At 41.8% G+C, this 25,217-nt stretch overlaps 1 protein-coding gene across 9 annotated transcripts in view; it reads left to right on the forward strand.

Annotated features, from left to right (window-relative positions):
* The window catches only part of DTNB (dystrobrevin beta), a 193,838-nt gene that overhangs the window by 140,929 nt on the left and 27,692 nt on the right, over positions 1–25,217 (forward strand). For 5 of the 9 annotated variants that reach the window (XM_070734933.1, XM_070734935.1, XM_070734937.1 and 2 more), the window contains one exon: positions 808–904. In XM_070734933.1, coding sequence (XP_070591034.1) covers positions 808–904 — 97 coding nt within the window. Of the gene's footprint in view, positions 1–807; positions 905–5,064; positions 5,086–25,217 lie in introns of all 9 variants that reach the window. The other 4 variants (XM_070734931.1, XM_070734932.1, XM_070734936.1 and 1 more) reach the window with 1 other exon arrangement.

Genomic DNA, 25,217 nt, shown 5'->3' on the forward strand with positions numbered 1-25,217 from the left:
TGTTTTAATATTGGATTGTTATATGCTGTCTTTATTACTGTTGTTAGCCGCCCCGAGTCTACAGAGAGGGGTGGCATGCCAATCCAATCAATCAATCAAAATGGGTGAGCAGTGTGGTCGGGCGGTAGGAAAAGCAAGTAGGATGCTTGGCTGCATAGCTAGAGGTATAACAAGCGGGAAGAGGGAGATTGTGATCCCCTTATATAGAGCGCTGGTGAGACCACATTTGGAATACAGTACTGTGTTCCATTCTGGAGACCTCACCTACAAAAAGATATTGACAAAATTGAACGGGTCCAAAGACGGGCTACAAAAAGGGTGGAAGGTCTTAAGCATAAAACGTATCAGGAAAGACTTAATGAACTCAATCTGTATAGTCTGGAGGACAGAAGGAAAAGGGGGGACATGATCGAAACATTTAAATATGTTAAAGGGTTAAATAAGGTTCAGGAGGGAAGTGTTTTTAATAGGAAAGTAAATACAAGAACAAGGGGACACAATCTGAGGTTAGTTGGGGGAAAGATCAAAAGCAACATAAGAAAATATTATTTCACTGAAAGAGTAGTAGATCCTTGGAACAAACTTCCAGCAGACGTGGTTGGTAAATCCACAGTAACTGAATTCAAACATGCCTGGGATTAACATATATCCATTGTAAGATAAAATACAGGAAATAGTATAAGGGCAGACTAGATGGACCATGAGGTCTTTTTCTGCCGTCAGTCTTCTATGTTTCTAATAAACAAACAAACAAATAAGATAAGCTAACAAACGAATGAAACTATTCTTTTTCTTCATCTTAAATAGGCAAAGGAAAGATGAATTGGAACAACGGATGTCTGCTCTTCAGGAAAGCCGAAGGGAACTGATGGTACAACTAGAAGGACTTATGAAGCTGCTCAAGGTAAATCATTTTATTTTATTTTATTATTCTATTATTAGAGTTGGAAGGGACCTTGCAGGTCATCTAGTCCAACCCCCTTCTGGTGCAAGAGACCTTACATCAAACTAGTCCAGTCTTGTCTTGAAAGTCTCAAGTGTTGGAGCGTTCACCACCTCTGCAGGCAAGCCATTCCACTGGTTGATCACTCTCACCATCAGAAAGTTCCTCCTTATTTCCAGGTTGAATCTCTCCATGAACAGCTTCCAACCGTTGCTCCTTGTCTGGCTGACTGGTGCTTTGGAAAATAATGTGACCCTTCTCCTCCCTGTGGCAGCCTCTCAAGTATTTGATGACTGCTATCATGTCCCTCCTGGACCTCCTCTTTGCTAGACTATCCATGCCCAGTTCCTGCAACCTTTTCTTGTATGTTTTAGCTTCTAGTTCCTTTAGCATTCTGGTTGCTCTCTTCTGCACTTTTTCTAGAGTATCAATGTCTCTTTCGTAGTGTGGTGACCAAGACTGATGTGGTCTAACTAGGGTATTATAGAGTGGTATTAGCACCTCCCTTGTCATGTCTGCACTCATCCTATGGCTCACCCTCACCATGCTCTCCCTGCAATGCTAATTGGCCATTTGTGTTGTGAACTTCTATTTCGGTCCTGCTTTTTCAACTCATCTCTTCTTATCTGACCTTTGAAAGGATTGAATTTGGAATTTGCGACATACAACACTTGGGCTCTTTCACCAAAGTGTTGGCCAGTGTTCATTCTGAGATGAACTGGTCTAGTTGCTGAAGCATATAGGAGTAGCATAGATCAGTGTTTCTCAACCTTGGCAACTTGAAGATATCTGGACTTCAACTCCCAGAATTCCCCAGCCCTCATTCGCTGGCTGGGGAATTCTGGGAGTTGAAGTCCAAATATCTTCAAGTTGCCAAGGTTGAGAAACACTGGCATAGATCTTAGATGGCTCTTTTGCTAGAGTTTGTCTTTGGTTATTGGAAGTGAAGCTGCTTGTTCCAGCTTTTAGCACTTGCCGTGTTTCCCTCCCCACCACCATTCTCAATTGCTGCTTTCTGGCCCAAAAAAAGGTCCAGGTTTCTACTTGATGCAGGAACTCTAAAGCTAGATCATTTCAACAAAGGATTACCCAGCATCTGCTAAAAGGCTCTTATGAGGAAGAAGTCGTCTATATCTTTAACTTGAGGAAGGGTTTTGGGGTTTTTTTGGTCTTCAAGGGTATACAGTGTTCCCTCGATTTTCGCAGGTTCAAACTTTGTGAATAGCCTATACCACGGTTTAAAAAAAATTATTAATTAAAAAATACTTCGTGGTTTTTTCCTATATCACGGTTTTTCCCACCCAATGACGTCATATGTCATCGCCAAACTAATAATTTTTGCAAGTAAATAACAAAAAAAATAATTATTGTTAATAAATAATTATGTTTATAAATATCAGGATCACTAAGTGTCTTATTCAATGGTGAGTACCAGTAATAATGGTGAGTAAATGGTTGTTAAGGGAATGGGAAATGGTAATTTAGGGGTTTAAAGTGTTAAGGGAAGGCTTGTGATACTGTCCATAGCTACTTCGCGGAAATTCGACTTTTGTGGGCGGTCTCAGAACGCATCCCCCGCGGAAATCAAGGGAATACTGTAGTCTCTTTGTGTAATCTGTTGAGGGCTACCTGCTAGGTGTGGCTGGGATCAGGACAAAACATGGGTGGGACAATCTTTTTTTCTCCAACCCTCTTCCAGTGGGACTGCTTGGATGAGATTGCTTTGCAAGAGACCTGAATTAATTGCTTGCACAGGGGTTTGGAAATTAGGCCGAGAGCTGCATGCAACTTTAGGGACAGAGCTTTTCTACCCTATTCTATATAATTGATTTCACTGATGGTTTGCTGTTACTGATAGAAAAACCTACTGAAATCTAAAAATCTCCTCTTAAATTATAATTTATTACAATATATTATATTAGATTATACAGTGTTCCCTCGATTTCCGCGGGGGATGCATTCCGAGACCGCCTGCGAAAGTCGAATTTCCGCAAAGTAGAGATACGGAAGTAAATACACCATTGTGGTCTATGGACAGTATCACAAGCCTTCCCTTAACACTTTAAAACCCTAAATTACCATTTCCCATTCTCTTAACAACCATTTACTCACCATTATTACTGGTACTCACCATTGAATAAGACACTTAGTGATCCTGATATTTATAAACATAATTATTTATTAACAATAATTATTTTTTTGTTATTTATTTTTCAAAAATTATTAGTTTGGCGATGACACATGACGTCATTGGGTGGGAAAAACTGTGATATAGGAAAAAACCACGAAGTATTTTTTAATTAATAATTTTTTTCTACCAAATCTTTGAAGCTCCTGTCCTGATCCTCCTCCATCGTTTTTCCATGTTCTGTCAGCATTTCCTCACAGGTTTTGTCTTCCATATTCCCGAACATTTTAGTTCCTAACACCTGAATCTGATCCACTGATCCAAAGAATCCATATCCCAACCCATTTGAGGACTATAATTTAAGCACTAAATTAAATATGTATTTATATAGATATACAGTGATACCTTGTCTTACAAACTTAATTGGTTCCAGGACGAGGTTCTTAAGGTGAAAAGTTTGTAAGACGAAACAATGTTTCCCATAGGAATCAATGGAAAAGTGATTAATGCGTGCAAGCCCAAAATTCACCCCTTTTGCCAGCCGAAGTGCCCGTTTTTGTGCTGCTGGGATTCCCATGAGGCTCCCCTCCATGGAAATCCCACCTCCGGACTTCTGTGTTTTTGCGATGCTGCGATTTCACTGAAGCTCCTCTCGCTGGGAAATCCCACCTCCGGACTTCCGTTGCCAGCGAAGCGCCTGTTTTTGCACTACTGGGATTCCCCTGCTGGGATTTCCCTGCAGCATCACATAAACACGGAAGTCCGGAGGTGGGGTTTCCCATGGAGGGGAGTCTCAGGGTAATCCCAGCAGTGCAAAAACGGGTGCTTCGCTGGAAGTCCGGAGGCGGGGCATCCCAGTGGCGGCGGTGGGTTTGTAAGGTGAAAATAGTTTGTAAGAAGAGGCAAAAAAATCTTAAACCCCGGGTTTGTATCTCGAAAAGTTTGTATGACGAGCAGTGTTCTCTCTAATTTTTTTTTGGGGTGGGCGGAAAAGTATAGTGTCTGAGCGGCAGTCCCTTCGGGACTGGGCGGCATAGAAATAATAATAAAATTTCCCTCTGAGCTTCTGGGCAGGTTTGGAAAACTCTGAGTTGATGATGATTTTTAAGTGAGTGATTGCTCACTGCTCAGCTTAGAGGGAACTATGATGACGAGGCGTTTGTAAGATGAGGTATCACTGTATTAATTTAAGCACTAAATTAAATAAGTATTTAAATAGATATATAAATACATATTTAATTTAGTGCTTAAATTATAGTCCTCAAATGGGTTGGGATATGGATTCTTTTCTGTGAGGGTCTTGGAGCGTTACAATGCTCTTCTTTTGATGTTTCTTTTCACCATAGGAGGATAGACTGGGAGTCTTTCATTATTTGAGTGGTTTGCATTTGTCCAATGAATTAATAACATATTTTCACAGAATTTGGGGATGTTCTATTGAACCAATAAGATTTTCTCTTATCATTCATTCAAATCAAGGTTCAGGGCCATTAGAATTAGGATTGGAAAGGAATTTTAAAATGGATTGCTTCATAACATTAATAAATTTGCAGATGATAAGTGGTCACTGTCAACTTGTTATATGGTATACTGTATATTATCTCTGATATCACTCCCAAGTTGTCTTGAATAACAATTGCTAGGGAGAAGATATAAAACAAACTAATTGTGTTTGTGATTTTGTTTTGTGGACGTTCCTTATAAGCTTCTTTGATCATTGGGGGAACAAAATGTTTGATTCAAAACGAATTTATGTCTTTTGTGACAAATTCTTGGGTTTTCACATGAATTTAAATCCTCTAGGTGTGAGACACTGACAAGAAAAAAACACAGGGTTTGGCAGTGTTTTATGTGATTCTTATTCCTTGTGTCTTTATGTGTTAGGTCACATTGGTGTTCCCTCTAATACTCAACTGTGTTTGCATTGTCAAGATAACAATTGTCCTTTCTTTTTTTTCTTTTTGTCTCATGTTCCAATTACAATTCTCTATAGGAAGAAGAACAAAAACAGGCAGTAAGTTAACAGCCTTGACACTCATTTTTCTTTGATTCTGCATGAAACATTTGGGTGTTGCATTGGTCATGATGGGGTTGGATGCAAATAAACGGAGCAGCATAGAGTTCACATTTTGCTATCATCCTTTTTTTGTTCTCTATGAAGCATGAACCTATTAACACTTGACACAACTACCTCCCGTCTCAAATGAAATTTGTTGCCTGGCAGTATAACTAACCTTCTTCCAGGTTTTTAAATGTATGTATCTGACAAGAATTAGAAGTTCAGTCCCTGTTGTATATTCTGCTGGCTTTCTTTGGCCTGAGGTCTCTGATAACAACTTTTTCCCTTCGTGAATCTTGCAATTTGCTTGATGGCCATGAATACATGCATAAAAATGACTGCTCTGCGCTTTGGAGATCTCTGAGCCTTGCAAGCTTGACAAGAGCTCAGCTAAGCTCCCACTTTCAATGGCTCAGAAGGGGGAGCAAGTGCCTTCCTTCCTCAAGAAACTTATCAGGAATGACTTAACGAACTCAATCTGTATAGTCTGGAGGACAGAAGCGAAAGGGGAGACATGATCGAAACATTTAAATATGTTAAAGGATTAAATAAGGTTCGGGAGGGAAGTGTTTTTAATAGGAACAAGGGGGCATAATCTGAGGTTAGTTGGGGGAAAGGCCAGAAGCAATGTGAGAAAATATTATTTTACTGAAAGAGCAGTAGATGCTTGGAAAAAACTTCCAGCAGACCTCGTTGGTAAATTTACAGTAACTGAATTTAAACATGCCTGGGATAAATATACAGTGGTACCTCTACTTAAGAACGCCTCTACTTAAGAACCTTTCTAGATAAGAACTGGGCGCTCAAGATTCTTTTGCCTCTTCTTAAGAACCATTTTCTACTTAAGAACCCGAGCCAGGAAAAATTTCCTAGGAAATTTGAGAGCGGCACAAAGGCCTGGCCAGTTTCCTGCCATTCCCCTGTTAATCCTAACCATCTCGGGCTTTTCTGGGCTGCCAGAGGAGCCTTTCAGTGGCGCTTAAGGAGGCTTTGGCAGCCCAGAGCGAACGGAGTATTTAGGCGCTTGGAGAGGGAATAAAGCACTTCACTGTGGTGACTCCCTCGTGCTGCTTCCCATACACCCAGTGCGAGGTTGCCTCCTAGAGCATCTGGGTGCAGAAAGGCAAAAGGGGATGCTCCTCTCACCTTCTTCCTTTGGTAGCGACTGTCCTCCTCCTCTTCTTCTTCCTCCTCCTCCTCCTCCCACCTAAATTCTGAGCTTTTATTTCTTTCCTAATGGGTTTGAACGCATTATTTGCTTTTACATTGATTCGTATGGGAAAAATTGTTTCTGCTTAAGAATGTTTCTACTTAAGAACCTGGTCACAGAACGAATTAAGTTCTTAAGTAGAGGTACCACTGTACAGTGATACCTTGTTTTACAAACTTAATTGGTTCCGGGACGAGGTTCTTAAGGTGAAAAGTTTGTAAGACGAAACAATATTTCCCATAGGAATCAATGGAAAAGCGGTTAATGCGTGCAAGCCCAAAACTCACCCCTTTTGCCAGCCGATGCGCCCGTTTTTGTGCTGCTGGGATTCCCCTGAGGCTCCCCTCCATGGGAAACCCCACCTCCGGACTTCCTTCCGTGTTTTTATGATGCTGCAGGGGAATCCCAGCAGCGCAAAAATGGGTGCTTTGCTGGCAACGGAAGTCTGGAGGTGGGGTTTCCCAGCGAAGGGAGCATCAGTGAAATCGCAGCATCGCAAAAACACCAAAGTCCTCGAAACCCCACCTCCGGACTTCTGTGTTTTTGCGATGCTGCAATTTCACTGAGGCTCCCCTCGCTGGGAAACCCCACCTCCGGATTTCCATTGCCAGCGAAGCGCCCGCTTTTGCAATGCTGGGATCCCCCTGCAGCATCACAAAAACACAGAAGTCCAGAGGTGGGGTTTCCCATGGAGGAGAGCCTCAGGGAAATCCTAGCAGCGCAAAAACGGGTGCTTCGCTGGCAACAGAAGTCCGGAGGTGGGGCATCCCAGCGGTGGTGAGTTTGTAAGGTGAAAATAGTTTGTAAGAAGAGGCAAAAAAATCTTAAACCCCGGGTTTGTATCTCGAAAAGTTTGTATCACGAGGCGTTTGTAAGACGAGGTATCACTGTATATCCATCCTAAGATAAAATACAGAAAATAGTATAAGGGCAGATTAGATGGACTATTAAGTCTTTTTCTGTCGTCAGTCTTCTATGTCTCTAAGATGTCCTTCAACCCAGCTGAGCATTAACTCTGAATACCCTCCAGGGGGAGCCCTTTTTCTTTGCTTAGCAAGTAGCCATTACTGCAGCAGGTCTGTTTACGGCAGAATTGATTCAAGGTATACAAGGCACTAGAAACTGATTTGGGGAAAATTAGACATATTTGCTATATCTGTTAATAAATCTTATGATAGATCCATCACTGAAGCAAATGTACTTCCAGAAACCCTAAATTAAGTGTACTCTGCTGACTCAAAGCTAAGATAACTTCCCTCTGTACTATTGGCGCTTATCTAGGGCATTCTCATGCCTGATAGCTTCTCATTCTGCCCGTTTGCTCTTGCGGTCTGTCAACATAGAGCCAAATGGAAGGTGGTACTTTTAGTCTGCCAAATGTATTTGAAGGTGAAGATGAAAGAGATTTTGTTTGCTACAATTGTCTTCTTTGTTCCCTCTGCCCCCACAATACCATTTGCTCTCGCCCTCTCTCTGGATAGGGTAAACACCTATCAAGCTATTAAATATGTTAAAGGGTTAAATAGGGTTCAGGAGGGAAGTGTTTTTAACAGGAAAGTGAACACAAGAACAAGGGGACACAATCTGAAGTTAGTTGGGGGAAAGATCAAAGGCAACATGAGAAAATATTATTTTACTGAAAGAGTAGTAGATCCTTGGAACAAACTTCCAGCAGACGTGGTTGGTAAATCCACAGTAACCGAATTTAAACATGCCTGGGATAAACATATATCCATTGTAAGATAAAATACAGGAAATAGTAAAAGGGCAGACTAGATGGACCTTGGGGTCTTTTTCTGCCGTCAGTCTTCTATGTTTCTATGTTTCTAAGCAAGAAAAGGAAATAGCCTTTGAATGTTTATTTTAATTTTTTAAAATTTCATTTTAAATTTTTTTTTGTAAGCCCGCCCTGAGTCTGCGGAGAAGGGCGGTATAGAAATCCAACCAAATAAATAAATAAAAATAACTATGTCATCTGGCGGGTCCCAGGGGAAGAGCCTTCTCTGTGGCGGCCCCGACTCTCTGGAACCAGCTCCCACCGGAGATTAGAACTGCCCCTACCCTCTTTGCCTTCCGTAAACACCTTAAAACTCTCCTCTGCCTTCAAGCATGGGGGAATTGAGATATTCCCCCTCCCTCCCCTCGGGCCTATATAATTTATGTATGGTGTGTCTCTGTGTATGTCTGGTTTAATAATGTTTTTTAAATTTATTCGATTTGTTATGAATTGTCTTACTGTATGCTGTGAGCCGCCCCGAGTCTACAGAGAGGGGCAGCATACAAATCTAATAAATGAATGAATGAATGATTTAAAATACTTATATGGCTACCCATGTTACATACAGTATTATGTCAAGCTCCTAACAACAATTAACATATTAACCATAAAACAAAGCAAAAAATTATAACAATCAACACTTTACAATGATATCAAAGTAAAACAAAAGCAAAGGTAGGTAAAACATATAAACTAGGCTCATTTAACATCCCGGCTCAAAGCGTGGTAGAAATGTCAGGTCTTTATGGTTTATGGAAGGCCAACAGAATCTGTATTCTGTGTAGAATGGTTTTCTATAAATCAATCAAAGAGAAGGCATCTGTCCTGGATTTCATCACTTATTGTATTTTTCCTGACCAGAAGCTTCCAAATATTCTTCAAGGGTAGCCCACGTGATGTATACTGCTAAAAAATAAATAAATAAACACTCAAAAAAACACATCCTAGATATGAATGAGTGAAATATTCTCATTGAATACTTTGTTCTGTACAAGGTTGAATGTGCACAACAGCATGTGAAATTGATTTGTCAATCAGTGTTGCTTCCTAAGTGGACAGTTTGATTTCACAGAAGTTTGATTTACTTGGAGTTATATTGTGTTGTTTAAGTGTTCCCTTTATTTTTTTTTTGAGCAGTGTATATGCCGCCCCTCTTCGGAGAGGGGCGGCATACAAATCGAATAAATAATAATAATAATAATATTATAGTAGTCCAGACGGAAGGTGACTAAAGAACGAGTAACCAAAAGTCGATTTCCCAGTCTAGAAGTTGGTGGAGTTGGCACACAAGGTACTCTGTTTTCCCCAGAATAAGACTTATCCTGAAGAGAAGCATTAGCACGTTTTTTTACATGTGTGCCTAATATAAGCCTATCCCCAAAATAAGCTCTATTTAAGAGCCTACGCAGCTGCCCTCCCTCCCTTGCTGTCTGGTTGTTTGTGGTGCGAGAGCGAGGCGGGAGTGGTAGAGTTTGTTCGTTTGTTTGTTTAGTTATTTAGTTATTATTTAGTTATTTAGTTATTTAGTTATTTAGTTAGTTATTTTGTATGCTGCCCCTCTCCGTAGACTCAGCTTAGCTGACAGGACCTGGAGAAGGCCGACTGTGTGGGACCTGACCGGCTGCTGGAATATGTGAGGTAACCTGGTATTAGTGCCACCACCGCAAGGCAGGGGGGTGGAGTTGCCCCATGCACCCTCCACCGGCTTACCTCAGGGCCCCCATAGCCAGTCCAGCCACGTCCCGACACCTGCCTCACGGCATCAGCACCAACAGCCATGTGCAGTAGAGCCCACGCGATCACCAGCGTACTTCCGTTTGCTCACGGCAGCAACAGAACAGGAGACTTTAGTGGTGCGTTGGTGCTGCGGTCTCAAAGCAAGGCAGGTGCCAGGACATGGATGGCCTAGCTGCAGAGGCCCTGAGGTAAACCGGTGTGGAGCATGTGGGGCAACTAATACCAGGTTACCTCACATATCCCAGCAGCCGGTCAGGTCCCAGCCCTTTGGAATCAAATTCCAACCCCAGCCCTTTGGAATCAAATTCCTCCAGAGATTTGCACTGGTGGCACTAATACCAGGTTACCTCACATATCCCAGCAGCCGGTCAGGTCCCAAACAGTCGGCCTTCTCCAGGTCCTGTCAGCTAAGCAATGCTGGCTGTTGGGGCCTAGGGAAAAGGCCTTCTCTGTGGCAGCCCCAGCCCTTTGGAATCAAATCCCTCCAGAGATTTGCACTGCCCCCACCCTATTGGCCTTTCATAAGATCTTAAAAACTCACCTTTGCCAGCAAGCCTGGGGCCCTTGAGTGCTGGTATGTTGCTCCGGCCGATAATATGAGCATATGATTGTAGTTAGGATGAATGTGAGTGTTTGGTTTTTAATAATCCTGGGGTTTTAGTATTAGATGTTATGCTTGGATTTCTCGTGTGTTGTATTTTTGTGTTTTATTCCTGCTTTGTAAGCCACTCTGAGTCTATGGAGAAGGGCGGCATAGAAATACAAACAAACAATACGCTACGTAGCCCGTCCCACCACGAGTAAGCAGAAGAATTGGGCCTCCTGCATATGGAAAAATCACACCCTGGAAATAAGCCCTAGTGCTTATTTTGGAGTCCAAAAGAAAATAAGACCTGGTAAATTTGTACGAAAGCCCCCTTGGCTACAGTTACCGCCACATCTTTGAATAGGAGCTACAGGTCCAGGAGGACCCATCCACCTGTTAGTATGTCTCAGAGCAGCTCTGTGCTAAACCTTCGACATACAATCAGCAGAGGTGTTGCCGTGGTGTAGATAATGTGGGCTAGCCAGATAAAGACTCAGACTTAGTATTAACAATATTATTATGTACAAATGTACAACAATACAAACACTAACAATTACAAACTGGAGATACTTTATCCTGCAATTCCAAAAAAATGAATTTTGGTGACAAATTAACAGGTCTAATCAGCACAATATATACCCAACAAAAAGCAAAAGTGATAATTAATAAAGAAATGACAGAGGAGACAGAAATCAGAAAAGGCGTAAGGCAAGGATGCCCATTGGCACCATTAATCTTCATAACAGCGCTAGAAACATAAATCAAGATAAAAAATAACCCAAATATAAAAGGACTCTTCGAGTAGTGCTAATTGTAAACAATGATACCAAATATGTTATATATAAAGCAGAATGCTTTTTTCTTTTTCTCATCTTCTTTTCCTCTTCTCTTTTTTCTTCTTTTTTTCATATTGTTTTATGTGTACATATCATCAGTATGTTGTCTTTTGTTGTGTAATTTTAATGTAAATATTTAATAAAACTTTAAAAAAAAAAACAATTACAAACTGCACATAGCAAGAATAATACAGCTCACAAGCAAAGATAACTCCCCCCACAGGGAACGATGCTGGCGCCCTCTTATGGCCAACCAGTCAAAGTTCTTAAAGATACAGTCTTTACTTTCATAGACCAATATTGTTAGTTTACTATATGGCAACCCCATATGTACCATGTACTAACACCACCCACCCAAGTTGCATACCAATTCTGGTTGGGAGAATGCATCCTCATTCAGAGCTGGAATGGAACAGGTGAAGCTACTCCAGCTGCAGAAGGCCTCAAGAGCTATAGCCAGAGGAACCCCTCTCTCTCCTTTCTTCAGAAAAGCCCAATCATATATCACCTCCCAGGTGGTGGTAACCACTCCCAGGAGGGACATCGATTTAAAGCAAATGTGACTGAACAAGTGTGACCTTAAAGGCCTTGTTCACTTCACAGGACAAATAGGCTGAAAGCTACCTGAGATAATTATTAATTATTGTTGTTATTGTTGTTGTTGTTGTTGTTGTTGTTATTATTATTATTATTATTATTATTATTATTATTATTATTATGTCAGTACAACACAGCAAATGAGATCACTATGCTGGATTTCGTATTTCATCACCAGTCGGGCGCTTCCCAAGCACCTAGGACTGCGTGATGTAGCGGCGAATTATGTTTGCCGATCCCAATAAAGCGGCCTTTTGCAATTGACAGGTGGCGATTTTGTCAATTCCAATGGTTTGCAAATGTCCGCTGAGATCCTTTGGTACTGCGCCCAGCGTGCCAAGTACCACTGGGACCACTTTCACGGGCTTATGCCATAGTCGTTGCAGCTCGATTTTTAGTTCTTCGTATTTCACTAATTTCTCTAGCTGCTTCTCCTCAATTCTGCTGTCTCTTGGGATTGCGATGTCGATGATCCATACTTTCTTTTTCTCCACGATCACAATGTCTGGTGTGTTATGCTTCAGAATTCGGTCAGTCTGAAGTCGGAAGTCCCACAGTAGTTTTGCTCGTTCATTTTCGACCACTTTTTCAGGCTTATGATCCCACCAGTTCTTTGCCACTGGTAAATGGTAGTTCCGGCACAAGTTCCAGTGGATCATCTGAGCCACAGCATCATGTCTATGCTTGTAGTTTATTATTATTATTATTATTATTATTATTATTATTATTATTATTATGTCAGTACAACATAGCAAACGAGATCACTATGCTGGATTTCGTATTTCATCACCAGTTGGGCGCTTCCCAAGCACCTTTATTATTATTATTATTATTATTATTATTATTATTATTATTTATTAGATTTGTATGCTGCCCCTCTCCACAGACTGGGAGCGGCTCACAACAATAATAGAAACAATATATTACAAATCTAACAATTAAAAATCATTTAAAAAACCCTTATTAAAAAACAAAGCATACACAGAAACATACCATGCATAACTTGTATAGGCCTGGGGCGAAAGGAATATCTCAATTCCCCCATGCCTGACGACAGAGGTGGGTTTTAATGAGGCAAGACTGACTCTTACACAATTACATAAAATAATCCAAGTGATTTTATTCTACTGATGTTGAATATAGACTTTGCAATGGCTTTGCAGAGGTTTCTTCAGTCCCTCCTTAAGTAGAATACACCAAGTCATCCTAATCAGAACTACTATTTGCCTGTCCTCTTACCATAAAATCACTAAGGACTATACAGTACTATGTGTCTCCTCAGGAGAGAAAATATGCGTAAAAATTGAAGATTTGCTGTCCAGGCAATCTCATGTGGATTGACTGTTCCATATGCAGTGTTAGCAAATGCAGAGATGAATTAATTTGGTTCTAATGTTACCATTCAACCTTATGAAAAGATCCATCTTTTAGAGCAGTGTTTCCCAACCTTGGAAACTTGAAGATATCTGGACTTCAACTCCCAGAATCCCCCAGCCAGCATTTGCTGGCTGGGGGATTCTGGGAGTTGAAGTCCAAATATCTTCAAGTTGTCAAGGTTGGGAAACACTGTTTTAGAGCATATCTGAGAAGGTTTGACATACTTAATTTCTTTCCCTTTGATTCCCAACTCATCCATTCACTAGCAGGCTTTTAAGTCTCAAATTCTAAATCCAATGATATATGAGACATCTTGGCTACACTTCCTAAAATAGAAGTCCCCATAACAAAAGGGCAAGGATACTTGATTTGATTATGAAAGAAATTTATGGAATATAGTATGTCATATGTTTCCAAACTGGATTAGGGGGGAAAAAAGGGCTCACCCAAATCAGTTGGGGTTGGAAGGGTAGGGTTTTCAAGACTTCACTATTTTAATTCTTATGTCTGATAGTATATCTTATGTTGATTATTATTTGATATGTCTTTAAAACCTGAAAGTATGCTTTGAACCAAATACTGTACTGAAGGCTGATTCATACCCCTAGGTTAGCTTCCAGATCAAGTTGGCTGCAAAAAAAAATGGTCCTGAGAATTGGCTAAAACAAATCAGGCATTAGCTGAGGATTATGGTCCACTTGCTGAAGCAGATAAAGGATAATCGTTTGTACTTTTACTTAGACAATTAAATTAAACGGGTCCTAAGACGGGCTACAAGAATGGTGGAAGGTCTTAACCATAAAACTGCAGTTTAATGTTTCCAAATGTAAAATAATGCAGTATTGTATTGGCAGTTCTGTGTTAGCAAAAACTTCAGAAGAGAAGGATTTACGGGTAGTGATTTCTGACAGTCTCAAAATGGGTGAGCAGTGTGGTCGGGCGGTAGAAAAAGCAAGTAGGATGCTTGGCTGCATAGCTAGAGGTATAACAAGCAGGAAGAAGGAGATTGTGATCCCGCTATATAGAGTGCTGGTGAGACCACATTTGGAATACTGTGTTCAGTTCTGGAGACCTCACCTACAAAAAGATATTGACAAAATTGAACGGGTCCAAAGACGGGCTACAAGGATGGTGGAAGGTCTTAAGCATAAAACGTATCAGGAAAGACTTAATGAACTCAATCTGTATAGTCTGGAGGACAGAAGGAAAAGGGGGGACATGATTGAAACATTTTAATATGTTAGAGGGTTAAATAAGGTTCAGGAGGGAAGTGTTTTTAATAGGAAAGTGAACCCAAGAACAAGGGGACACAATCTGAAGTTAGTTGGGGGAAAGACCAAAAGTAATGTGAGAAAATATTATTTTACTGAAATAGTAGTAGATCCTTGGAACAAACTTCCAGCACACGTGGTTGGTAAATCCACAGTAACTGAATTTAAACATGCCTGGGATAAGCATATATCCATTGTAAGATAAAATACAAAAAATAGTATAAGGGCAGAGTAGATGGACCATGAGGTCTTTTTCTGCCGTCAGTCTTCTATGTTTCTATGTTAATCTGCAATGATATTACTAAAAAACATCACGATAAAACAAAGGCAGCTTTAGACTGTAGCAATCCAAGTCTGTGGAAGGTTCAAAGTCTGAACCTTCATAAGATCTAGAGCAGCACTTTTCAACCTGTGGGTCGCGACCCCTTTAGGGGGGTGTCGAATGACCCTTCCACAGAGGTCACCTAAGACCATAAGAAAACACATGTTTCCGGTGGTCTTAGGAACCGTCTCCAGGCGGGTCCACCCACATGCAAATAGACTACTTCTGGGAACTTCTGAGCATGCGTGGAAGCTGAATTTCTGGCACTGCGCATGCATCGCCATCTTGTTTTCAGCTTATTTTTTGGCAATTTTTTTTAAAAAAATTGGGCACACTGCATGCATGTTCATGCAAAGATGCAACCACGCAGTGCAAGAGAAAGTGAACCAATAGCAAGGTAAGTTAGACCCACCCCTGAGTTTCCTAATAATTTTATTATTTTATGGTTGGGGGCCACCACCACATGAGGAACTGTATTAAAGGGTCGCGGCATTCAGAAGGTTGAGAACCACTGATCCACAGCATCCTGGAAAGTACAGTCTTGCAGTTTTAAACCCTTCAAAGATGCTCCACAGAGGCTTTTAATAAATGTGTCCCATCTGTAAGATGCTTGCAGAGAACTGTTTTTGCCCTATGGGGTTTCCCGCCCCCCCCCCCCCCCAACTGAGTTTGTGCTAGTTCTGCAGGACAAACTTAAAATCACATAATAAGAATTACTTTCATCTCCTCCTTTTAAGAGGAGATTGGACAGCCATTTGTCCAGAATAGTGTAAGAGCTCCTGCTTGAACCGGGGTGGTGGGAGAGTTGGAATAGGAGACATCTACAATCCCTTCCAACTCTGTTATTCTGTAATTCTGTAAAACTCCTGGGTGCTTGTTTTTGGTTGCTAGTTCTTTTCTCTGAGTATGGTGCTACTCTTAGCTGGAGGAGGAAGAAGGGGGGGGAGGAGGAGAAAGAAGAAGAAGGAAGAAAGGAGGAGGAGGAGGAAGAAGAAGAAAAAAGAAGGAAGAAAGGAGGAGAAGGAGGAGGAAGAAGAAAAAAGAAGGAAGAAAGGAGGAGGAGAAGGAGGAGGAAGAAGAAAGGAGGAGGAGGAGGAAGGAGGAGGAGGGAGGGGGAAGAGGAGGAGGAAGAAGAAGAAGGAAGAAAGAAAGGAGGAGGGAGGAGGAGGAGAAGAAGAAGAGGAGGAGGAAGAGGAAGAAGAAGAAGAAGAAGAAGAAGAAGAAGAGGCAGCTACATTTAAGGTTTTTTAAAGCTGCATTGCACATTCTCATGGAACATTGCCCTATCAATCAGACAAGGGTGCTGGATTCCCCCTTCCCACAACATGAGAGATGTCTATGCCTGGGATCATTTGATTTTTCCAGGTGTTAAATGTGTCATGGAGGCAGGTTAGGAGCTGCTTCAGTGAGTTAGCTGGTTGCTGGAGGCTGTAGTTGGTTCTACATCGTGCCCTACGCACATACAAGCCCCACATTTGCCCTTTGGGGGAAAATACCTTTGCTATTTTTTCTAAGGCATTACATAGATGACTCTATCCAGTCTCTGGGTCTTGGCTTGCATAAATTGGGTGGTTTCAAGAATCTCGCCTCCTTTGGAAAAGATGGCCATCATTTCTTCTTAAACCAACATCCACATTGTTGGACAGGATTACTTGGTCTGCTGTCGTCAGGGTGGTTTCAGGGTGGGAAATTTGCAGTGGGGAATTTTTATTTTTTATTTTTTGATTATTATGTGTGTTGTGACCGGACTGGGCATCACGTGACTTTCGTTGTCAGTGACGATTTCGTTGTATTGACAATGACAATAAAGTACTTAAGTGTTTATTGTATTGTATTGTATTGTATTGTATTGTATTGTATTGTATTTATTTATTTATTTATTTATTTATTTATTTATTTATTTATTTATTTATTAATCAGATTTATATGCCGCCCCTCTCCGCAGACTCGGGGCAGCTCAATGTAAACAAATCTAATATTTAAGTTAATTTAAAAGCCCAAAAATAGAACATATATTTACACTATGTATTTTTATTCAGGAAGATGGCTTTTAAAATTTGTTTTCTATATAGTTTTAAGTGAATTACTAAAGTAGACGTCGACCGAGTGTTGCCTTTTCCCTGTTAGACAAAAGTAGAACTATTGGCTTGAACAGGTGTCTTCTTTCTTTTCGCCTGAAAGGGTGGTGCCTTATTTACTGAGAAAGGGATGCAGCCCAGCTCTGCATTATTCTGGATAGCACTGATGAGTGGAACAAGGACTAGGCTTGTATAGCTCTGTGGTTCTTCTCAGGCTGGATGAAGTGGCTCTTTTACCTCCTCAGGATGAAGAGTTATGCCCTCCATATTGTTGCAAAATTAGCTCTGTGGTAAGGGGGATGCGGGATGCTTGTTCTCTGAGGAACCCCCCCCCCTTTTTCTGTTCCTAGCCAGTCAGCAGTTCCCCCTTCACAGAAGTTAATCATTAGGATAGAGTTTGTGTTAGCTTTGCCGCAGAGTCCCACTCCCTCTCTACAAGGGAGGAGTTGTGCTAGAGGAACGCTGCCTCAGTCGTTTATTCTGGCCTGGAACTTCGCGTGCAGCCTCAAGGAGGGGGAGCAAGGCTGAGGAGGGGGTCTGGAGGCACTCCCCCCCTTTCCCCCCCCCTCTCTCAAACAGCCCAAATAGCTGCTTTGAATTAATGCTGGGACTGTTGTCAGGCATGTGCGTGCAAGCCCTTCTTCCACACACTCCGCCATCTTAGCTATTTCTGGCTCCCTCGTTCTGCATTCAGGGGAGGCTGCAGCCGCATTGGCAGCCCCAACTCCAGGCTCTCCCGGCCACAGCTGCAACGCAAGGCCCTCAATGCGTGTGTGTCGGCCCACTTAATTAAATTATGCAATTCTCGAGGATTAAACCGAATCTTCTCCTGCCTCGTAATCTTGTCGATCCTGCCTGCTCTTTTCCCTCCAGCATTTGATTAGACAGCTGGGCTTTTGGGTGGGTGGGAGGGGGGGGGGAAGAAGAGAAGCCGGTGCCAACAGAGGCCCAAAAATAGAACATATGAAATGGACAGTGCACGTCCCTCTCTCCCTCTACTGTACATTGCTGTCGGAGCGCCAGGAGCACATGTTGCGGCCCCCTCTCTCCTGGCTGCACACGAGCACCTTTGCCTGCTGTGTTCCTGCGCAGCTCTTCCGAAGCCAGTAACCAAGAGGGGGATGACGTTTGTTTTTGTTTAAACATGCAGCGGCGGCGGTAGAAAGCGGGGAATAGTCCACACCAGCCATCTGCTACCTGGCTGCCTTCCACGCGCTCGGGGAGACAGCAGCCCGAATGAAGTGCCTCTTTCATTCTGTTGCCATGATAACAGTCCTTCAGATTTTAGCTGGGGGGGGGGGAAAGCTTTGAAAAGGTTATTGAGCTGCTAAAGTGACAAGCTTTTTACGGGCCCTTTTGTGGAGATCGTTCTTAGAAGTTTTTTGGGGGAAAGATGCACAAAGGGACAAGGAAGAGCAACATCTCAAGGTGTTAACGACTACTTCACCTTCAACCGCAACAACACGCGAGCACGAAATCGATTTAAACTAAATGTCAAATGCTCCAAACTTGACTGCAAAAAATACGACTTCAACGACAGAGTAATCAACGCCCTGAATGCACTACCTGATTCTGTGGTTTCTACTCCTAACCAGTGTTCCCTCTAATCGTTTTTTTTTGGGGGGGGGGAAGTATAGTGTCTGAGCGGCAGTCCCTTCGGACTGGGCGGCACAGAAATAATAAACAAACAAACAAACAAATAAATAAATAAAAAACCCACCCTGTTTTGCCTCAGAGAATTTCAAAATAAAATACTGTACTGTGTGTCTATAACAGTGAGCTCATAATAGGGCAACTCTATCAATATCAAAATGCCACTTAAATAGTTGAGCTAGTTTCAAACTAGATTTTGATTTTCTTTCTCTCTTCCTTACTCCCATTCTTTTTCTTTCTCTTTTCCTTCCTCTCTTTTTTCTATCAGTTTCTCTCTCTTCCTCTCTTCCTCTCTCTCTCCTTCCCTCTCACTCTTTCCCTCTCGGCTTCTGGGCAGGTTTGGAAAACTCTGAGTTGATGATGATTTTTAAGTGAGCGATTGCTCACTGCTCAGCTTAGAGGGAACTATGCTCCTAACCCCAGAACCTTTAACCTCAATCTACAATTGACCTCTCCCCGTTTCTAAGAGGACTGTAAGGGGCGTGCATAAGCGCACCACTGTGCCTACCGTCCCTGTCCTATTGTCTTCTTTTGTTACTTTTTATCATTACTTATCTAATGTTTAATTTGTACAAATTATCACCCTATAATTGTTTGCCAAAATAAATAAATAAATACATAATAAATAAAATAAAGATAGGGACCGTGACCAGTTTCCACAAGGAGAATAAAGATGACCCAGCCAATTAAGACAGGTTTCAGGCTGATGTAAGCCAGGTATAAAGTTTTATTTCCCCGTGTCCATATTCACAGATCAAAGCCTTGGCTGTAGAGCTCTCTGCGTGTCTGGAAAAGCTTGGCAGAATGGAACCAGGGAAAGAGTACAATTAGCTAGCCTACGTGCCACAGGTCAGCAGCAAATTGGCGGTGAAGACTCTTCATTGCTGCTGGGAAACATTTTTGTCTGGTTACGCTTAGTCCTTTGAAAAATGGGCTCGCATGGGGAAAAAAAGATTATTCCATCTCAACTTAAAACCAATCAATGTTGTTGCCCTAATGCAGGAAGCGGGCTGACATTCTGGGGATGGGAGAATGCAGTGGGTAAGTGATTATATTCCAGTGATGTGACTTGTCTGGAAAAGTTTATGTTGGTTCTCCATTAGGAATGCAACTGAGAGAGACTTCCTCTTGGAACCTGAGGTGGAACCTTCTCTGTGGTAGCCCCGGCCCTCTGGAATCAACTCCCTCCAGAGATTCGAATAGTCCCCACCCTCCTCACCTTCTGTAAAATGCTCAAGACCCACTTTTGTCACCAGGCGTGGGGATAATTACCATCTTTCCCCTTTTTATTATATTTTTGGCCTTACTGCATGATAGATTAGGTTGAATATGTGTGGCTGCATAGCTAGGGGTTTTATTATATTATTAATGTCTTTTAAATGGATCTAATTTTTTATTGTTAGATTTGTAATGTATTTGTATTATTGCTATGCTGTGAGCCGCCCCGAGTCTTCGGAGAGGAGCAGCATACAAATCTACTAAACTAAACTAAAGTAAACTTCAGCCCTCAATTTTCTAGCTGCTCGACTGGAGAGAAACATTATATATCTCTTAAGCTCATCCTAAGAAGCTATTTGGTTTCTATTGGGAATTTGTTTTTTGAATCCGTGATCACACAGGGGCTCTTTCATAAGCACTCATTCATTTGAATGGGCTTTGAGATATTGTCGGGTTTTGTCAAACTCATTGGGGGCCGCATCAGGATTGTGTTTGACCTTGGAAGTCTAGGGTGGGCATGGGCAGTTCAACATCACTTGTGTTGGGGGTACTTTTGGTGGCCCAAGTGCTCTGCCAGCGAAAACGGGCTCTCGAGCTCCCTTTGCAACTACTACAGCCTCCTGCAACCCTCTGCCAGCGAAAATGGGCTCTCGAGCTCCCTTTGCAACTACGACAGCCTCCTGCAACCCTCTGCCAGCGAAAATGGGCTCTCAAGCTCCCTTTGCAACTACGACAGCCTCCTGCAACCCTCTGCCAGCGGAAATTGGCTCTCGAGCTCCCTTTGCAGCTACGACAGCCTCCTGCAACCCTCTGCCAGCGAAAATGGGCTGTCGAGATCCCTTTGCAACTAAGACAGCCTCCTGCAACCCTCTGCCAGCGAAAATTGGCTCTCGAGCTCCCTTTGCAACTATGACAGCCTCCTGCAACCCTCTGCCAGCGGAAATTGGCTCTCGAGCTCCCTTTGCAGCTACGACAGCCTCCAGCAACCTTCTGCCAGCGAAAATGGGCTGTCGAGCTCCCTTTGCAACTACGACAGCCTCCTGCAACCCTCTGCCAGCGAAAATGGGCTCTCGAGTTCCCTTTGCAACTAGGACAGACTCCTGCAACCCTCTGCCAGCAAAAATGGGCTATCGAGCTCCCTTTGCAACTACGACAGCCTCCTGCAACCCTCTGCCAGCGAAAATGGGCTCTCGAGTTCCCTTTGCAACTACGACAGCCTCCTGCAACCCTCTGCCAGTGAAAATGGGCTCTCGAGCTCCCTTTGCAACTACAACAGCCTCCTGCAACCCTCTGCCAGCGAAAATGGAGCTTGGGATCCTGAGCTCAGTTTTTGCTGGCGAAGGCATGGCGGACTGAACCTTTGTTGTCTCCAGGGCAGCCCCATGGGACAAATCTAAGCACTTGAATTTGACACCCCTGTTTGTAATAGATTGATTCTAGTTTCATGTCCAAATGCGTGTGTGTCTTGGGGGGGGGGGTTGTTCATGAATGGCTTTGTGATGAGTGAGAGCCAACCTATCCTCCAAACACATTTGAGTTCTTGAGCATTCAGCCTCCTTGCCAGTCTATGAATAGAAGGATTTATTTGGATCTTACTGGTGAGAATGCCCGTAGAATTATAGTCTCATCTGTTTTTATGTCTTAAGCCAGTTCTCTGCTGCAGCTGTGTCAGAATCAACATATATTAGTCAATGACTATTAGCTTTGAAGATAGTGTGACCGAAGCCATATGCTGGGGCTCTACTAGGTCTCCTTACACAGTTGATTAGCCACTGTGAGAACAGACTACTGAACTAGATGGACAGGTGCCCGATCCAGCAGGGCACTGCCTAGGCCAGTGTTTCTTAACCTCAGCAACTTTAAGATGAGTGGTTAATAATAATAATAACAACAACAACAACAGCAGCAGCAGCAGAGTTGTAAGGCAGTGTTTCCCAACCTTGGCAACTTGAAAATATTTGGACTTCAACTCCCAGAATTCCCCAGCCAGCAAATGCTGGCTGGGGAATTCTGGGAGTTGAAGTCCAAATATCTTCAAGTTGCCAAGGTTGGGAAACACTGTTGTAAGGGGCCTTGGAGGTCTTCTAGTCCAACCCCCTGCTTAGGCAGGGAACCCTACGCTATTTCAGACAGTTGGTTATCCAACATCTGCTTAAAAACTTCCAGTGTTGGGGCATTCACAATTTAGATTCTGGGAGTTAACCTTCACTCATTTTAAAGCTGGTTAATTTGAGAAACACTGGCTTGGGTTGTTAGCTTCTGTCTTTCACAACGGATTCTGAGTACCTACAATTCCTGCAGTGCTTGTGTATATTTTGTACTCCTCACTTGCCATGCTAGGGCCCTACAGAAGTGGTGATGGTTTTAGAGCCAGTATATTTTCTATATTCTTGAATGTGTTCGTAGTTCCCTCTAAGCTGAGCAGTGAGCAATTGCTCACTTAAAAATCATCATCAACTCAGAGTTTTCCAAACCTGCCCAGAAGCCGAGAGGGAAAGAGTGAGAGGGAAAGAGAGAGAGAGGAAGAGAGGAAGAGAGAGAAACAGATAGAAAAAAGAGAGAAAGGAAAAGAGAAAGAGAAAGAATGGGAGTAAGGAAGAGAGAAAGAAAATCAAAATCTAGTTTGAAACTAGCTCAACTATTTAAGTGGCATTTTGATATTGATAGAGTTGCCCTATTATGAGCTCACTGTTATAGACACACAGTACAGTATTTTATTTTGAAATTCTCTGAGGCAAAACAGGGTGGGTTTTTTATTTATTTATTTATTTATTTGTTTGTTTGTTTGTTATTTCTGTGCCGCCCAGTCCCGAAGGGACTGCCGCTCAGACACTATAGTTTTCCGCCCACCCCCCAAAAAAATTAGAGGGAACACTGTATGTGTTTTGACACAGTTTTTATTTCTTCCTTAGCTCCCTTGAATATAGGAACAGATAGAATATAATATTTTTTTAAAAGGAGTAACTTTGTTCTTGGGTCTAACAAAGAGAGCCTTCACCTGTTTTAGTTTGAGAAGTAAGAAGTCAGTTTTGAGATGTCCTGGTTGTAAAAAAACTAGTCACTAGACAAATGGCAGGCAATTATAGTTTAGCCAACTCTGGAATGAAAACATAGTTCTATTCTTCTCTCATGAACGTGCAATGCCAGGAGTTTTAGTCATTGATTACCATTCTGAGGAAATATCACAATCCAGGTGTAGAAAAACATTTAAAGGTTTATGAAAGTCTTAAAACCAGATGGAAAACAAGAGCATTCGTGTATTACATAAAAACGTTATTTTGATTCTTGTCAAGCAGCATAAAATCCCAGGATCCCGGGGGAATCCTACATGTTTTAATCTGCAATATAATAATAAATGCTTGACCAGTTTTATAGAGGGATTCATTATTTGTGATTATTTCTCTGCCCCTCCCTCTACAAACAAAATGGATTTAACATTGATACCCATTGCAGTATTTATTTTTCGGAATGGAAAACGAATTAGGATCTTGCATTGCTACATAAGCTACATTTTTAGCTTGTGTAGTTTTTAATTAATTAGATTTATCTTTGTGTTTACCGTTTTAAATTATATGCTGTGAGCCGCCCCGAGTCTTTGAAGAGGGGCGGCATACAAATCTAAGCAATATGAATAACATAGAAACATAGAAGTCTGACGGCAGAAAAAGACCTCATGGTCCATCTAGTCTGCCCTTATACTATTTTCTGTATTTTATCTTAGGATGGATGGATGTTTATCCCAGGCATGTTTAAATTCAGTTGCTGTGGATTTATCTACCATGTCTGGTGGAAGTTTGTTCCAAGGATCTACTACTCTTTCAGTTAAATAATATTTTCTCATGTTGCTTTTGATCTTTTCCCCAACTAACTTCAGATTGTGTCCCCTTGTTCTTGTGTTCACTTTCCTATTAAAAACACTTCCCTCCTGGACCTTATTTAACCCTTTAACATATTTAAATGTTTCAATCATGTCCTCCCTTTTCCTTCTGTCCTCCAGACTATACAGATTGAGTTCATTAAGTCTTTCCTGATAGGTTTTATGCTTAAGACCTTCCACCATTCTTGTAGCCCGTCTTTGGACCCATTCAATTTTGTCAATATCTTTTTGTAGGTGAGGTCTCCAGAACTGAACACAGTATTCCAAATATGGTCTCACCAGCACTCTATATAGCGGGATCATAATCTCCCTCTTCCTGCTTGTTATACCAACAACAACAACAACAACAACAATAATGATATTATCTCAGCTATACTTGTAGGGCAAGGACGAGGTGCCATTGAACCAGACCCTGACAGACAAGCCTCTGGAATTTTTGTGGCAAGGTAGTTCAGAAATGGTTTGCCATTGTCTGCTTCCTAGGGCTGAGATAAAGTCCCAAAATCACACAGCTGGCTTTGTGCCTAAGGCAGAACTAGGTCTCCTAGTTTCCAGCCTTATTCCTTAACCACTACATAAAAACACTGTTTTAACTACTGATCTAACCATTGTACAATATTGCCCTGGCAATACAGTACTGATTTTCCTTTCTGTCCCTGTGACACTAGTTTTATCTCATTCCCAGCCCATGACTGAGAACTTAGTTCTCTTTATCTATATTGGTGTTAAAAGTGTTTCTCTCCTTGTTTGACCCTTATCCAAAGTCAGTCTTAAAGATTTTGTTGTTTCTAGAGACACGTCGGTGGCCAGACGTGAGTAGGAATAGTAATAAGGAATGGGCAATGGAGAAAGCTCATTTCATGCCAAGATACTTTTCTGCCATCTCAATAATGATTGGAAAGCATTCCAGTTATGGGAATTCCCTGTGTCCTAAAATTATGATCTCTCCTTTCTTAAGAAGAAATCCCATATGAACTTATTGCAACTGCTAGGGGAGAAGGAGTTTGAAGTACCTTCAAAGAGAAAGAGAGAGAGAGAAAAAATGTTTAGCCTTAGGCTCTTTCTGATTCATTGTTGATTGTTCACCTTTTCCTATTCCTTATTCCATCTGAAATAAAGATGGTTGCTCTTTAAGATGTCTATTAAATTCTAATTCAGACTTGATGGAACTTTGTTCTTTAGAAGGTCATCCTGCTTAAAGTCAAAATAAACAGTAGGAACAACGGTGGCAGAGTGTTAGACAGATAGATTAACCTGGTGTTCATCTGGTTGGAAGTAAGTCTCTTAAAATGTACAAGACAACTGCTGTATTGTATTTTGTGTGTATGAATATAAGAGGTCTTTCTTCGCTTTTCTATTGTGATCAATTACCTTGGGCTATTTTTAAAACCAAGAACAATCCCAGCATTCAAAGACACGAGTTTCTTAAGTGAATATGATTTAAAATTGCTTTTAAATTGCTTGATTGCTTTTCCTACAGGGGGTTAAAAAGTTTTGTGGCTGGAAAATAATTCTTTCTGACAAGGATCATGAAAACTTCCATTACTG

The sequence above is a fragment of the Erythrolamprus reginae genome, chromosome 1 (assembly GCF_031021105.1).
Source record: "Erythrolamprus reginae isolate rEryReg1 chromosome 1, rEryReg1.hap1, whole genome shotgun sequence".
NCBI classification, from domain to species: Eukaryota; Metazoa; Chordata; class Lepidosauria; order Squamata; family Dipsadidae; genus Erythrolamprus; species Erythrolamprus reginae.